We start from the raw sequence: 17,681 nt of genomic DNA on the forward strand, positions 1-17,681 counted from the left end.
AATTAATATGATAATGTATTTCTATGTAGGTTACTATATTTTTTAAATTGAAATTTACAATTGTTTGTATCAATGAGATTTTAAATAAATAAATAAAACCCATAATTTGTGGATTAAAATTATTAAAATATAATTTATACTCTCAAATATATATATTGTGTGTGTGTGTGTGTGTGTGTAAACATGGGTACATTCATCAAAATTTATAAATAAAATTATTGTACCAAAATATGGGTACATTCTTCAAAACCACACAAAAAATAGTAGATATTAGGCTTAATAACATTGGTAAATTTCTTTGATTAAACTTGACACAGATACATTCTCAAATCAAGAAAAAGGATGTACCCATTTAAGTTTAAAAATGGATTAGAAAAAAAATGAATAGATTTTATATAAAAAAAAAAGGTACATTTTACTAATCTAAGAATGGGTACATTTTAAGATTAAAAAGTTGAAAAATTACAAGAATGGGTACATATAACTGTATAAGATTAAAAAATTGGAAACCTTTTATATTAAGGGGTACAAACTTATTCAATTTTTTTTTTTATTTTGGAAATGTTTTGAATTGAAAATTAGTTAGGAGTTTAATAAAGGTGTGAGTATTAAAATCCTAAATCAATTATTAATTTTTATTTTAAAAATTATGTAACTGACATATAAATTCATTATTGCATTAATGCTAGAGACTTTGATTAAAATCTGAAAACTAATAAGTTTTCAATCAATGAATATTAGTAATTAAGGACCGGATACTAATTTTTCCTTCTTTAAAACATGACTCATTTGAATCATTAGCAACCACATCATGTTATTACAACAACCACATCATATGGTTACAAAAGATGATCAATGATCATCCTAGCATTTTCCATTTCATAAACCTAAAGTTTAATTTACATTCTAACTTTAGTTCTTTCGGAAAAATCCCCAACATCTATGTCAAACATGGACCTTTAATTCAATTTATATATTTAGAGCCGGAATACTAGGATAGCTCCATATACCCAAACGGAGAACCTTTACGGGTATATATCAACACTTTTTACCTGATTTATCATTTCACAATATGGGTGGATGAAAGAGTTGATGAGTCACAGTGTCATACTTTAAAAGACATATATGTGTTATAATTTGAATGGTGTATTGAAAATCTCTGCAAACAAACGAAAACAAAAAGAATATTGGAAGAGTTGAGATTCCAACACAAGACCTAGAGTGCATGAATGACACTCTTAATCAACTACATGATCTACAAGTTCTTGCTTCATATTAGGAGTTAATTAATAACAAAAACAATCTTCAAACTACTTCCATATCACATTTCAAGTAAAATATAACAGTTATGATAAGGGCATAATAAACCATGCATATATCATCAATAAACCGACGGAATTTCTACCAAATAGTTTACGACTCGGTGTAAATTTATGTTTGCTATGAGAGCTATGTGACATCAAGTACTGAGTTTACCAAAAAAAAAAAAAGAGGACATCATGTACTGTATTACTCCAATGATAATAGCAGTTACTAACAAGAAATCCCGAAGAATAATACTACTATAGTAATTACAGGGTTTAGGCTCCCTATGAAGCTATAAAAACTATGGCCATTTTTCCCTAATGTTTAGGTCGGAAAAAGTGACTACCAATATATTAAACTCATATAGGAATCACATTTTTATAGTGGGCTAAAAAATTTAAGTGTGATGACAATATATTGAACTCATGAGTTCAATATATTAAGGGTGGAGCTATCCACACACTTTTTTTCATCTACCACACACTTCTCTCAATTTTCGGCCGTAAGATCGATGAATTGAAGAAGATTGAAGGACAAAAGTTAACAAGGTGTGTGTGGAAGGTAAAATAGGTGTGTGGATAGCACCACCCTATATTATACTCATAAAAATGATATATTTAACTCATGAGTGATATCAATATATTGGACTCAAACTCAAATTATCTGAATTCTATATATAAGTGTCACACTTGCATAAACCAATTTAAAAGATTTAAGAGATCATACATCGATCATCCCTTCCATCCAAGGCTCTCTCTCTCTCTCTCTCTCTCTCTCTCTCTCTCTCTCTCTCTGTAGTCAATGTCTGTCATTGTTTATTCAACTAAATAAACATATTGTGACTTACCCATTAATTGTGCCAAACTTGTAGATAATACATGAAGATGATATTGCATGTTAACAAACCCTAACGCATTAGATGACAGGAATCCGGCATAAACATATATATGACGAACCTTTCGTGCTCATTGGTTTTGGTTTTACCATTCCTGCTAACAAATCTTTTACAAAATATTAGCTCCATGTTAATCATGGGTCGCTGTTGTCCCAATCTGGTGAAGTCAATATAGTCCCAAAATTTAATTTTATATTGAAAAACCATGCAATAGAGTAGACCATTGTTTAGTGGACTTTCACTTTCTTGACATCTCCAGTCTAATCCATTTCTTATCTTTTTCATGGGATAACCCTAATCCTCAATGTACTCAAATTTACATTTAAATATAAACTTGCTAGGTTTGTAATTTAAGTGGTTACGAAAGTTTGTCCTAGTATCTAAACTTCTGAAACCCCAAACATCTAAGTCAAACATGGACCTTTAAATCAATTTACATATTTAGAGTCGGAATTCAATTTATATATCTAGATTTTTATTGTTTTCTCTTTTTGGTAGAGGATCGATCGATGCTTTTTTTAATTAATCTGTAAGCACAAGCAAAAATTATGAAAACTTTGCAGTTGAGAAGCTTTTGCATGTAAGTGGGATATCGTCTTGAAGTTATTAACTGAAAATTAATTAATATATATACTACACCAGTCAGGTCCTGCACTGCATTTTAAATTATCATTAGGTAAATTAGACTGTCAAAAATTAATTTATTCCCAATTAATTTCTTGAGATTAATAAGAAACTGGCAACAATGAACACATGCTTGCCAAACTAAATGCAATTAAAATATTGTTAAGAAAATTTAATTTAGCACATGTCGACCGACGGTGGATAATTGAATTTGTTTTTGGATTTCATTTCCAATTTCCATCTTCTCCTAGGAGGATCGTGCACCTTCTGCGACCCAAGATCGTCCCTTATTGGGCATCTCCAAACTATGAGCCTGTAAGTAGTACGCACCATGTTCATGATTAATACATATCAATTCAATGTTTCTTCCTTTTAATATGGTTATTTATATTAGGTTTTGGGAGTTAGGTATATAGGAGATACATAATTTACCTAGGGTATGTACTTCAAAACTAGCGAACTATATACGGCTATTTGATTTAACGACAAAGTCTTTTTATAGATGAAAATTACTGATATTGAATTTAAATACACTTGTGGATCAAAATTAAGCTGAGATCTACGTAAAATACACTTGCATGGAATTGAATCAAAATCCAATGGTTCACACTGATTCGAAAAGGTAAAAGTTGTTTCTAGAGATGTGATATCCACACACCCTTTTTTACTTCTCACACACTCTTCTAATTTTTGGTCGTCGGATCAGATGAATTGAGAAAGATCAACGGACAGAAATTAACAAAGGATGTGTGAGAAGTAAAATGAGGTGTGTAGATAGCACACCCCTTGTTTCTATTGTGATTTGGACAAATTTGAATAATAACTATTGGATTCTAGTCCATTTTTTCATGGTTAATTTCAACCAAGTATTGTCTTGAGGGCTCACTTATTTCTTTCTACATATATATGGGTAGGCTGTGAAAACTGAAATGTCGGCGGCAATATACCAATTAAAAACATGATTGGGGGAGGCGGTGGATTAATATTTTGGACCACGGCACCATGGAGGCAGGGCAGGCAGGTCCTTAATTTGGCATTTGGACTGTAAATATTATATATTGTGTTTGTGTAGTGCTAGATATATAGAATATGAGATACATAGCTGATCAACTCAAACCTACCCACATTGACCCTAAAGCCCGGGTCTATGAAGAAGTTTGGATTTCCTTGTCAAAATTTGTTTTATTATATGTGTGTTAGTTGTGCAACGTTGACCTGTCAGTTTGCCATGCACCACGTAGTTCATGATCATTTTGGTGATTTTAATTTGTATTATTGTTTGCAACTCTCAACTGTTTGATGTAAAACCCACAATGAGCTTGACCTTCCTCTTCCTTTTTTTTCTTTTGTTTTTTTGTTTTTTTTGTTTTTGATAAAAAGTGGCATATATTTCAATTAACCATAAAAAGGCTACTCATCGGTACAAGGGGTGGAACAATCTTCTTCCATAACATCACAAATGAAAGAAGGCATTTCATCGAACCGAGTACAATCACCTCCAAAATGGAGGGCAAAACGATCAAGCCCATGAGCTACGGAGTTGGCTAGGCGGTGAATATGCTACTGTACATGTTGTTTAATAAAATTATTGGTGATTGTTGTAAAATTATCCTTTAATGTCATTTATTTTTGCATTCTCTACCTTCATATTTAATAGCATTTAAGCATAACAACAAGAAGTTAAGCATTTAACGTCTGAATTACAAAAATTAGTCAAAGTTCCTAGTCCAACATTAATTACATATATAATAAGAGAAATGTTATAGTTAATAACATAGAATGACATCATTATTACTGTAATAAGATTAGTGTTTACATTATGGATATCATGTTACACTGTTAAGGTAAACTTTAATACATAACGTGATTGCATTACAAAATCATCGGTCATATTAAACCCCTGCCTTTTTTCTAAATATTATCATAGACTAATTGAAAAAATACAAAATTTATGGGCCAAGGCATGCAAACCCTAACGTGCATATCATCTAGTGGTACTAGTAATACAGATTCACGAATTGTCTTTGTAGAAAAAAATAAATAATTAAAAGGCTGAATGAAGAAAAAAGAATGATTAATTTACATGTGAAACAAATTTTTCCAGGAGCTTCGGGGGCGGTTTCCTCTTATTTGGTGCAAGTCCCAACTCATTGATGACGATGGTGATACGAGGATTTTTTATGGCTTCTATCACTCTCAACTCGTAACTTGTAACTCGATCGATTCTACGTTCTGAAACTTCTAATCATGTCAAAATCTTTGACAGAATTTACTAGTAATATGAATATATATGTTTCCCTCTGGTTTGGTCTTGTCGACGGTTTTGTATAATGTTCAATTAAAGTCTTGACTTTTGCAGTCGCAAATAATTCAAGTGGTTATCTATATACACATAATATATAGGACCGAGATTAGGTGTTCAATTTTCTTTCGCTCAAACTCACTTGTGCCAAAAAAAAAAAAAAAAAAAAAAAAAAAAGAAGAAGGTTCTGGCCTTTGATTTCCAACCGTTCGATTAATTAATATTCCAACCAATTTGATTAAAAAATCACAGCACTGAACAGTGGCAATTTTGATTAAAACTTTTGAGAGTATTAAGCTCACTTCGGAGAAATGATAGGACTTACATGTGCTTCTAAGTAATTGAGTCATTTTTTATGTTGTCAACCTCAATTTTTTTCATAGTATCAAAACTGGTCGTCGATCGTGTGAAGCCCAAGATCACACGTGCTCCAAGTCACCCAATTTGTATTGTCTACATGCTAGACTTGAAACTCTCAATACTGAAAGATCATTTTTTTCTCCAATATAAGATTGATGCTCTCAACAAAAACCACCGATAAGTGGCAAAGTGTGTTTTATTTTTAAGCCATGAAAAGTTTCTGCTGCTCTAAATTTGCTTTCTTTCATTTGTGCCGACAATGTCTCTGCGATCCTATAATCCCATGCAGACTGTTTTCTCCGGTCATCCGGTTATATTATGCTTTTGGTTAATATATTTTTTTTCACTTCTTGTGGTTTTTTTCCTTCTGTTTTTTACTTAAATAAATACTTTAAATTGAAAGTCTGAAACTCTCTTATTGAAGTCATTTATAGTAATCATTCGGTGATTGGTTAACATCAATATAAAGATGAGCGGACAAGTTCGTGTTGCGTTTCTCATCTTTGAAATAAAAACGCGACCGATCTTGTTTATATTTGGGAAATCTTGTTTAAAATAATAGAACTTAATGTGAATCTGTAAATTATTTGTACACGAAATAACAATGACCAGTAATCAATTTAAAGCTATTGGTAAGCGTGTTGCCAAGATCAATTAGTGTTGTTCATTACGTGGCTCAATTGCATGCATGGTGACATGACAGCTGCTTTTTCCTACGTAGTTGTTCCAACATAACGGATAACACAACAAAATTATCATATGTAATTTTTATGACACGAAGTATTGTTATAGCAACAAGTTTTATGTAACAACAGTATAAAAATATGTTTCGAGATGTTGCAGTGATTAGTGGCAGATGTTGGGATTAAGGTGTGGTAGGGCTATTCGAAGTCTGAATAATATATATGAAGGTCTTTTAGACCTTTCGAATGTTTAGTACGAATCTTTTTTGCGACCTTCAATGGCTTATTTGAAAGTGCATTTAAAATAAATAAAAGTGTTTTTAGAGAAAATATTTTTGAAATCAATCCTTAGTAAAACTTTAAGTGAATATTGAAAAAGCACTTTAAGTGCTTCCTGCAAAAAGAACATATTTGATGCTTCTTACAAAAAACACTTAAAGTGCTCTTAGAACTCAAAATCAATTTTCCCAAAATCAATTTTACCAAAAGCGTTTTAAAGCCATTTTAAAAGCACTTACACACAAGCCCTGAAGTGTTTGACGAAGTGCCTCTGGCAGGTTGCATCGACAACGCACTCGACCACTTCTCTCAACAACACTTATTAGATTGCTTTGGCATAAGTCAATACATGTTGACATGTGCGCAACTTAATTTAGTTAACAACAACAAACCCATAAGGTGTTCAACGAAATGCTTCAATGAATAAACATTTTTCTTACGCCTTATTTCTATCCAAAACATTTTAACTTTTAATATTGGCATCCTAAAGTTCGAATTCTAGATCTGCATACGGTTATGTCAATTGTTCCAATAACCCGTCTTCATTGACTCCTGGTGCTATTCTCTTTCAATTATTTTTATTATTCAAATCGAACTCTTGGATTGTAAACATTCTTTATATTTTAAGGTTCACCACTCAAAGAGATATAAACACATACACATATAAGTCATTCAAATAATTAAAAACGATATTGAATAGATGAACAGAGAAATTGGTTGGTAGATGAGAATAGAAAATATGTTCATGTGACATTAACTTAATTTGGCATAATGTGGCTTTGGTCTTTCATATTCTTTTGTGGAGCCTATGCATTGTGCTTGTACGTGGCTGGCTCAGATTGTTTGAGAAGAATAAAGGGAAGGCACATTATTCTTACTGGTAGCAGAAAACCCGGAGCGCCCATATATAGAAGCAATAGATTTATATCCTGTAGACCTCATGATCAGTACTGATCGAGCCTCTTACATGCATGTTTGCACAGCCACTCACCTCCAAGTTCGATTCATGCATTTCCGAGTTTATTCTGTCTTTGAGTCGTTCATGTTGTATTGGAGCGTATGCATGCTATTATATGGAAGTGACCTCTCATAAGAGAACGGCCTAGACTAGGGTTGTTAAGGCTTCGATTTGGGTAATTATAATTATATATAGGTTATAATCCGGGAATACACGCTTTTGACACATATTTTGAACACATTTTTGTGTAGCCCATTTCGTAATGTATTTCAACAACCTAACCGTCTCTTTTATGTCTTAACTCAAAGATCATATCTATAAAAAATCACATAAATCCGAAGTCATATGTATGCATGTAGGATTAAATTTAGTTTTTCTTTGTAGGACCGTGTTCATTTGTTTTCTTTACTATAAATGAATGTATGTCTTGATGGTTTTTTATTTGTCTAATTTTGTTCAAGTATAATTTATGAATGATTAACTAAAATATAAATATTTCGAATCGTTAAATACATTACAAAATGAACTTCACAAAAAAGGCGTCAAAATATGTGTCAAAAGTGTATCTCTTGAATCTAACTTATATATATATATATGGGAAATTGACTACTCGATCACACATGGCATTCATATTCTCATCTCATAGTAAAACCTAGACTAGGTTAAGGCTTCGATTTCAAAATTCTCCTAGATAGGGTTAAGGTTCCGTGTGAAGAATAAACTTTTGAAACCGAAGCCTTAATGCCCTTAATTAACCCTAGTTTGGCTTATCCTTCAAAAGTCATCTTCCTAATTGAGTTCCTAATTCTTATAAAATCTCAGTCCTTATATCTGCCACTTGTCTTGATATATAGGACACGTTAGATCTCTTACTATAAATTACTTAGAACGATCGGAGGACATTAAACATCGAGCTTATCCAAACTTTAATCCATATTATTCCATCTCTTGCCAGCAAACCCCATGACTTGAAGTGTTATACCTGTAAACATTATTGTTAATAGTTCACATATAATTTCTATTAGAATTTTTTATTTTAAAAAAGGGACTAATTGGTGGCTTTACCACAACAATCTACCTTTTCGTCCGAGCGCGGCGGGTGGGTGGGGAAGGAGGAACTCACAGAGACATTTCATCATCCTCTGACTATCATCGTGTAATTTTAGAAATCAAACTTACGATGTGCCGTACGTGTTATTTATGTTAGATTATCATAGTATTACTTTTAATACGTACTAATTGGATGGCAACCCCACCTTATCCAATCTCACATGGCCCTTGGATACACTATCCCAACCAATCTATTGCTAAGTTCAGGAAAATATTTTTCTATGAAAAATAAACCCATTATTAATTAATAATTTTAGTCGATTAATATTCATATCGTAATTTAATTTCATATACCACTAAATTATTTAATTTATTTTTTGGTTATATATCCAGGTTGTATGCCTTTAGTTCAAAGCCCTATATTGCTGGCTGCCAGGTTGTGAAAGTGAACGGACATGGGGACCGGAAAAAAAAAAAAAAAAAAAAAAGGCCGAGGACAGTTAACGGACTAAAACCCTTGTTAACGGCTACGCTTACTGTTTATTGCTTTACCAAGTTTGCCTTTCCATGCACTGATATTCACAAAACTGCCACTGGTATATGTCCGTTGCACGTCTTTTCACTGTTGTTCTCTCCGCCCTTGACAGCCGGAAATGAAACGCACGCGTCAAACACACGCAGAAGATGCAACATGTAGTTTACCGGTCTAATTAATTACTTTTTCTTTTCTTTTCCAAAAACGCACATATTAGTTCACAACAAAAGCACAAGAAATTTTAAAACGATTGTTACACCACCACGTGATCGTTACACATAATTTACAAAACAAGGATGCTAAATATTTAGTTTTAGCGCATGTTATCATGTAAGTGGTTTGGTAAGTGTTATATATATCACCACTTGATTTGCTTTAGCAGTGTCATTGTCAAACCTAAAAGTTACAATAATGCTATTTTTACCACAATTTTATACCACATTTCTTTACCATCTTAGATGACAGATCAGTTGGATATCCACATCATCTAAATTAATTAGCATTTAATCAAAATGTTAATCAATAATTAATAAAATTGATTAAATGATGATTGTGGTATACGAGGAGTCTCCATCTTCCACCTAAAATTATTTAAGTGTTTTAATTAATAAAAAGATTGAAATTAAATGATGTAGCTTGTCCAACTCATCGGCCGCCTAAGATGGTAAAGAAATATAATATAAAATTATGGTAAGAATAACATTACTCTAAAAGTTATTCAACAGGGCACAAGCACTGGATGACTGTTTAGTATAGTGACGCACTTGCATGTAGTCGTCCATCTTTTCGGAAGGAAACTTTGAATTCAAATTTAAGTGACAAAAGTTGTAGTTGAATCGAGAGTTGTTTTCTTTTGATCAAGTTGATCTACGTCACAAATATGGCTCTATTGAGCAGATTTAACTTGTTAATTTAAGTCTACTTTTTTGAAGACTATGCTTGCATGAAAACGTAATGTAAGCCAACAAGATTGAAGGGTCAAACTTGAGCCAACGAACAAGGTTCATTGAGCTTGTCAAATGAGACTTTCCTTTTCTTTTCGTATCACCAAAAAAAGCGTATATACATCAACCTTTTGCAACAATACACATATTTTAAACAATGTTCTAAAAGACGCTATGCGCTAGTCGAGCGGCGGACTAAGGCCTAGCGCCTAGGTGGTTAGGCAGGCTCCTAGGCGGACTAGACGAATTTAATTAAATCTATTATATTTCGTGTAAATAAATATCTATTTATACTTAAAATATATATTATTTCTTCATAAACTACAAAATAGAATGAATATATATTATGAGCTAGTGGAACATAATGAAAACATGGGAAACAAGCATATAATGTGTGTTCATTTAAGTATTCAACAAGTCGCTTACAATTTATTAAAAAAAAAAATGTAAAATGAAAGTTATCTATTTTCTGTCTAAGTGAGTCGCAACTTAGGCGGGTCTTGGCGGGGTAGACGGGTGCCTAGGTGGTATAGGCGGACGCCTCAGTAGGTCTAGGCGCCCTTTCTTAATTTTGAAACGCCTAGGCATTAATTGGGGCAGTGACCGGCCGCCTAGCCTAGGCGGGGATTTTTATAACAAAGATTTTAAATTAAAGTTTATGAATAGGATGAAAAAATAAAATAAAAATGTAATATATGGTCGGGGTAAGTTAAGGGGATGGCTGATGGAGGATGGCCGATGCGGGGATGGTCGATGGAAGAATTAAAATGGTGTAAGTTTTGAATGAAACTTGTTTTTTAATACGAATTGATCAGATTCTCTTCAGATCTCACAGTTCGAAGTTGATAGATTGAGAAATTCAGACCGTTCAGGAGAAAGAGATTTAAACCCTTAATTTGTGTAAGATGAACTAATGAGATGTATTAATGAAGATCATATGATTTAAAATAAGTGGTTCGGATCTTTGTGTCCATCATCTCCGAACACAAAGATCCGAAGAGAATCTGGATTCTTTGAAGACCTCAAGTAACATGACACATAATCATATGACAAGTCAAAACCATGTGTGTGTGTGTGTATATAGATGTTTGTATACATATATAAACAATTTGAGAATGAATGTAATTCCCTTGGTCTCCAACGCGTTGGAGGTCAAAAGCAATTTGAGCTGGCAATACAACTGTTAATTTAGTACACATATGGTTGAGCTACTCACCATCAATTTGGGAGATGGGTATCATGGAATGTAGTGTTCAAGTTTGGCACCGAGCTAATACGTAGCTCAACCAATATATGTCCCAAAATACAAATTGTATGTTTTTTTTTTAATTAAAAAGGTATTATTATAACGCTTGGATGATGTTGTTGTTAACTTTTGGAAGTTAGAAGATGGATAATCATACAAGTTTAACATTGTTTTAGAGTTAAAGGACGGATATTGTTTCAATCATGAATTTGAGGGGAGGGTCCAAATTGCTCTTTTTACACCTTTAAAAATGACATGTTACAAATTTTGAACAAAAATGATGGTGATATTAAACTACTCACTAATGTATTCATAATTTCCTAAATTGACTCAATACAAAGTATAATAAAAGTGAAGCGTTTCAAATAGTATTAAGAGAATTCGCAATTATTGTTGTCATCATATTTATCTTTCGAATAGATTCGTTTATGTGTGGTTCACATTGTAGCTAACTTGGCTGAGTTTAGGCACGCAAAGTTTGTTTGATCCTTAAATTAGGCTTGAAATGACATTTCATTCTTTAAAACGAGGCATACATGGACATAATTAGACTTTTTTTGTTCGACAAACAATATGATGATCTACACTAAACTCGTTTAAACTACAAGACGATGCAACGACGAATACTCTTAACTAACTGCGTTACAAGATCTCTTACAAAAAAATTAAACAATTTAGATGTTAAGTTTGATTTGGACTGAAATTGATAACTTATTCACACATGTGTGTCATCAACAGTTTTTTTTCTTTTTCTTTTTTACCACCATATAATCTAAAATTTACGTATAACCCCACCATAACGACAATTTCTGCAATTTGGTAAACATAAAAGGTCCCTCAACTCAACAATAACAATAATGTTAACCCAAAATAACACAATAATAATGAACCAAAAAAAACTCAACAGTAATTGTTGGCGAATTAATAAATCCGTTTAACAAAAAAAAAAAAAAAAAAAAAAGGTGGGAGTGGCAAAGACGTAAATAAAAGAAGGAAAATGGTGTCGGGTGAAGAAGTTCGGAATGAGGCGGGATTACGTAAAGCCAGGTTGAGAAACTATATATTGAGTCCCTCGCTGGACGCCAATTCTCCACCACCCACAAAACCGCTGGCCCTAAAATCCCACCTCTCTCTCTCTCTCTCTCTCTCTCTCTCAAAAGCTAAAAGAAACACCACCCCCACTACCACCACCGAAGGAGAATCGGAAAACCCTGGAAACTACGCAGAACTCGAGGTTTTGCCGATCCGGAATGACGCAATAGGCCTTCCATCTGCTCTAGATTCAAGTTTGTTTGGTTTAAGGTGAGGGCAGGAGGAGGTCCAGAAAGCTTTCTCGATTTCTTCCGGAGGGGGTCTGTTTGGTTGCCGAGAAAGTTGAGGTAAGACGGAATGAATGGGAATATTGTTGTTGTTGCCGCGTTGTTTCTGTTTTTTTTGTTTGGTTTGAGGGGGAGGTGTTATCTCCGGCTGTTAAAATTGGAGATCTATATGAGAAAGTTTTGAAATTTTGATTTATTTTTCTTTTCGTTTCTGCATTTTCTCGGCAACCAAACAGACAAGGAAGAAAATTTGTTTGCTTTAAGAAACGAAGTGGAAAAATGGTTCTCTTTTCGTATTGTGAAACATTTATATGGCATATGAAATGTTTGTGTGATTTCTCACTGGATGCTTGTTGATGCAGAAGCTCAGATCTGCCTTGATTTTCTCTGCATATCTTCCAAAAGTTTTCATTTTTAGGCCGTAGCTGTATCAATCATTGTACTTTCTTAATTCTATTTTTTTTAGGCAGATTAATTTTTGATAAAGTTTTATAATTTCAGCTGGTTGTGCACTTTTTTCTCAATAATTTTAGGTTTCTCTGATACTTTTGTTAATTTTTCGTGTTTTCAGTTTTGGTTATACACAATGTTTGATGATTGAAACGTATGCTTAAAATTTTAATTGCTAGCCCTTATGGGGTTAGAGTAATTTTTAGTTTTTGTTCCTCGATTTTTCAGTTTTGTAAGGAGAATATGTTTTTCAAATTTTGAATGTTGAGTCTTGTTTAAGTTTCTGAATTGGGTTGTCTTCTAGACTGCTTTCCCCAAACAAATAAACAAAAAATGGATAATTGCACAGTACAAATTCTGTTGGATTTTTCGTTGGTTTCTGAGTATGGAATCAGGTGGTGTTGTTGGCCTAATTTGTTAGGGAAGGAATTGTTCTCAGTTTTTGTTCTAATTACATTACCGTCGGTGTTTTGGTGTCAGTGGCTACCTGGCAATTGGCTCTTATGCCCGCAGTTGTAACATGCTGGCATTTTGTGTATATTGCTGAAGATTTGGTTATTTTTGTATTCCCATGTGAAACTACATTGATAAATTTGGAATTTTATTGTTACAGTGCTCGGATCGGTGACTCTTTGCTCTGATCCAATTGTCATCATGGTAGCCACTGCTGCTACTGCGTCGTTCTTTCCGGTTTCTTCTCCCAACTCAGACTCTAGCGCCAAGAACACCAAGCTCGGGTCAGCCAATTTAGGACTCAAATCGAAGTCTGCATCGAGTGGTTTGCAGGTAAAGGCAAATGCTCAAGCCCCTCCAAAGATAAATGGAACTAGCGTTGGTTTGGCGACTGTGGAAAGTGGGAAGCATGGGGATGACATTTCATCCCCTCCTGCACGGACTTTCATTAACCAATTACCTGATTGGAGTGTGCTCCTTGCTGCTATTACCACAATCTTCTTGGCTGCAGAGAAGCAATGGACGATGCTTGATTGGAAACCCAAGCGACCTGACATGCTCATTGACCCATTTGGTCTTGGACGAATTGTTCAGGATGGTCTTGTCTTTCGCCAGAACTTCTCAATTAGATCATACGAAATAGGTGCTGATCGTACGGCTTCAATAGAGACATTAATGAATCATTTACAGGTTTTTGACAAATTCAATTTCTATGTTATGACAAATTCAAATTCAGTTTGTAGTTAAAGAGATTGAAGCACAAATTGCATGTTCTGTGACTGGTTCACGTTCTTGAGCTTGAGTGCATTTTCTTTTTCACAAGCTTTGTTTTACATACTTCTCTTTTCGGGCTGCAGGAAACAGCACTTAATCATGTTAAGACTGCTGGGCTTCTGGGAGATGGTTTTGGTTCAACTCCAGAGATGACTGTAAGAAACCTGATATGGGTTGTAACAAAGATGCAGGTTGTGGTAGACCGCTATCCTACTTGGTAAGTCACATGCATCTTGCTCTTCTACCAGAAAAGTCGTTTACTTTTTATTTTGCCTTGTCGCTTATTCATTTATGGATTTGGGTTCATTAACTTTACTATTTTGGAATTTATGTTGGTTCTGCTATGCCGTTATCTATTGTATGAATTATGTATAATTTTAGGATTAGCCTTGAATAGTAGTGGGGACACTTTAAAAGTTACTATTCAATTTGGTATTCGTAAAAAAGACAAGCACACTGTTGATGCATTATTACAGTAATTCAAAATGTTATTTGTGGATAGCGGAGCTAATTTCTCATTAATGTTCTTTTTGTTTCTCTTCACTGTGTATTTTCTTTCGTCTTTCTATGTTGTAATAATTTTGGCACAAAGATTGAATGTATTATGAGCCAGTTGATGTATTCATATCCATTTGCATTCTGGTTATTGCGAGTTGATGTCTTGTTTTAGAAGAGGAAGTTACTAGAGGCAAAAGCTAACTATTCAAAATTCCCAATACAAGAATGAGTGCTAAAGTATCGACGAATTTGGGAACATAATTAACATGCACTAATACATCATTTCTATGCCCAACTAGGTTAAAATTGACAAGTTGTATACCATCTGTTTTAGCTGATGACTATATATAACTATTATCTCTGAATGGAAGGATTTGTCATTCATAAATTTGATTGGACTATTATGGTGATAGACTCAAATTGTTTCTTTCTTGCAGGGGTGACGTTGTTCAAGTTGACACTTGGGTTAGTGCCTCTGGGAAGAATGGAATGCGTCGTGATTGGATTATCCAGGACTTGAAAACTGGCCAAATTCTAACAAGAGCCTCCAGGTAATTGTTATTCCTGTTCATTAGTTGCAGTCTAAGAAATGTTTTCTATATTACAGATCTAAGGTAGCTTTTGGCAATTCAATCAGCAATATGGCGCTCTTGCACAATTAAATGGTGTTCTAAAGAGTAACCGACTGGGATTTGTATGGCCTTTGTTTTCGCTGTTGGTTTTGCAGTGTGTGGGTGATGATGAATAAAGTGACGAGGAGATTATCAAAGATGCCTGATGAAGTTCGCGGTGAAATAGAGTCTTTTTTTATGAATTCTCCTCCTGTTGTGGAGGAAGATGGCAGGAAACTGCCGAAACTTGATGACAAAACAGCGGACGTTGTTCGCTCTGGTTTGACTGTAAGTCAATCATCTTTGCACATAATTCTAACGCGTTTCTTTTAGCTACTTGCTCACTATGAAGGATTTTCTTTTTATGTTTCCTTTCCCCCTCTATTTGCAGCCTAGATGGAGTGACTTAGATGTCAACCAGCACGTTAATAACGTGAAGTACATTGGCTGGATCCTCGAGGTAAACTTCTGTCAATGGAGTTTTTTTCTTTTCATTACTTGAAGTTGTACTAGTAGGTTTGCTGATTCTGAGTTTAAGTTGAACTTACATACCAAGCCCAAAAGTAATTAGTGGGTGTGTTGCATCGAGATTTTGGATGGATAATGATCATTTCTTTTTTACATCTTGTACTTTTTACACACCTCTTTAACTTAAAGATGATTCTGGTTGATGCAGAGTGCTCCCTTGCCAATCCTGGAGAGTCATGAGCTCTCTTCTATGACTCTGGAGTATAGGAGGGAGTGCGGGAGGGACAGTGTTCTTCAGTCCCTGACTGCAGTCTCAGGTGCTGATATCGGCAACCTGGGAAGTAATGGTGGGGTGGAGTGCCAGCACATGCTTCGACTCGAGGATGGGGCCGAGATTGTTAGGGGAAGGACTGACTGGAGGCCCAAATATGCCAACGATCTTGGGATTCTGGGTCATCTTCCAGCAGAAAGCGCATAGCAAAACATTAGGTTCCTTACGGCTGGGATGGCAACCAGTCTCACCAGCGTGTGCCCATTGCTTGTGTACAAACCTGCTCATGTTTCTCGGATTTTTATATGTTTCTTCACCCTATATATATTCCCTCCCATCTGTCATCTTTGGAAAAAGGATAAAATGTAGTCCTTTTGTAATTAGCCCATGTGTACTCTTCTTCTCTCTCTTGCTCTCGCTCTCCCCATCCCTCTCTCCGCCCTAATAGTCTGCGTCGTTATGCTTTGCCCGGCCATGGTGGTTTTGTGCCTGTAATTTTATCGGTTTGTGCCACTCGGAACCTTTCGTGTTGTATCCTGACTCCAGGTTAATTGTCTTGGGAAACCGGGCAAAAGACGATACTACTTTTGGCATTTTTTTTCTAGTTAGATATGGCAAAATTTTTTCATTGTTTCACATTTGGATCGTTTGGTAGGAAGATTGGTGTCTCTGTGAATAATGACCTTCTCTTGTATTGCATTCTCTACTACCAGTTTTTAATTTTTTAATTTTAATTAAAATCCCCATTTTTCTTATGGAAATAATTCCGTACACCTATTTTATTCTTGTGTGCTTGTTTGTCTTTTGATTTTTATTTGATTTATGAAAGGTTAGAAATAAACAGGAGTGTGCGGTCTACTAGTACCAATTTTTCGAATAACTTTTAGTACACCGCATACATAAGGGATATTTTAATGATACACTGATCGACTGAACTTTGTTCTAGTTATGCTCTAGCTAGGCTCCGCTAATGTTTTTATTTATATTGATCTTTTGAGTTGGAAAATAAGTAGTTTTTATCACAAATGATCATTTATTGTTATCAACTCATCCGTTTGGCCTTTTATGTTTGAAACTCATAAATTTTGTCTTTACTGTTTGATTTCGTTAAAAACCTGTTAACGGAGCTGATGTGACACAAAGATGGAACCTAGGAAGCCAATCACATGGTGCCATGTGGATTGTTAGGACCAAATTGATAAGAGTATGGAACATAAAGGACAAAAACCGATGAGTTGATAAAACATAAGTAAAAATTCAAATAATATTGCAAATATGGATGCCCCACGTGTGTTGGATAAGCTTTCACCTACTATTTGCTACGAGAGTCTTTGCTTTCTGACTGTCATAGCCGTAAGATTATGGTTGTTTGTATCTATGATTTCTGCCCATATAAAAGAGTCATATTATGACCCCAAAATACACATAAACAACTTCGCATTTTCCTTACAAAACAACAAAAGATCAAATCATATTGTAGAAAGAAATTCTACAAGTTTCTCTCACTTCTTTCCTTCTATATTCATTTTTCTTATCTAACACAAGTAAAGAGAACAATACAGAGTGATACACTGATCATGTCCTACTTCGATTCTAACAAAAGTTTTCTCTCTTTTACCTACTTATAACAAATGAATAAACTTAAAAGTACTCCAC

At 34.3% G+C, this 17,681-nt stretch overlaps 1 protein-coding gene across 2 annotated transcripts; it reads left to right on the top strand.

Moving 5' to 3' along the window:
• Nucleotides 1–12,193: 12,193 nt before the first annotated feature.
• Nucleotides 12,194–16,661, top strand: LOC137747423 (palmitoyl-acyl carrier protein thioesterase, chloroplastic). 2 transcript variants are annotated; one of them, XM_068487527.2, is made up of 7 exons: nt 12,194–12,560; nt 13,564–14,093; nt 14,261–14,394; nt 15,113–15,226; nt 15,403–15,574; nt 15,678–15,746; nt 15,963–16,661. In XM_068487527.2, the coding sequence occupies exons 2-7, from the start codon at nt 13,605–13,607 to the stop codon at nt 16,230–16,232; spliced, it is 1,248 nt and encodes a 415-aa protein (XP_068343628.2). In that variant the 5' UTR covers nt 12,194–12,560; nt 13,564–13,604; the 3' UTR covers nt 16,233–16,661. The 2 variants fall into 2 exon arrangements, with proteins under 2 accessions (XP_068343628.2, XP_088546134.1); XM_088690008.1 differs by having other exon boundaries at nt 12,206–12,483.
• The last annotated feature ends 1,020 nt before the right edge of the window (nt 16,662–17,681 follow it).

This window comes from Pyrus communis, chromosome 2, assembly GCF_041283825.1.
Source record: "Pyrus communis isolate YQ-2024b chromosome 2, ASM4128382v1, whole genome shotgun sequence".
Classification (NCBI taxonomy): Eukaryota; Viridiplantae; Streptophyta; class Magnoliopsida; order Rosales; family Rosaceae; genus Pyrus; species Pyrus communis.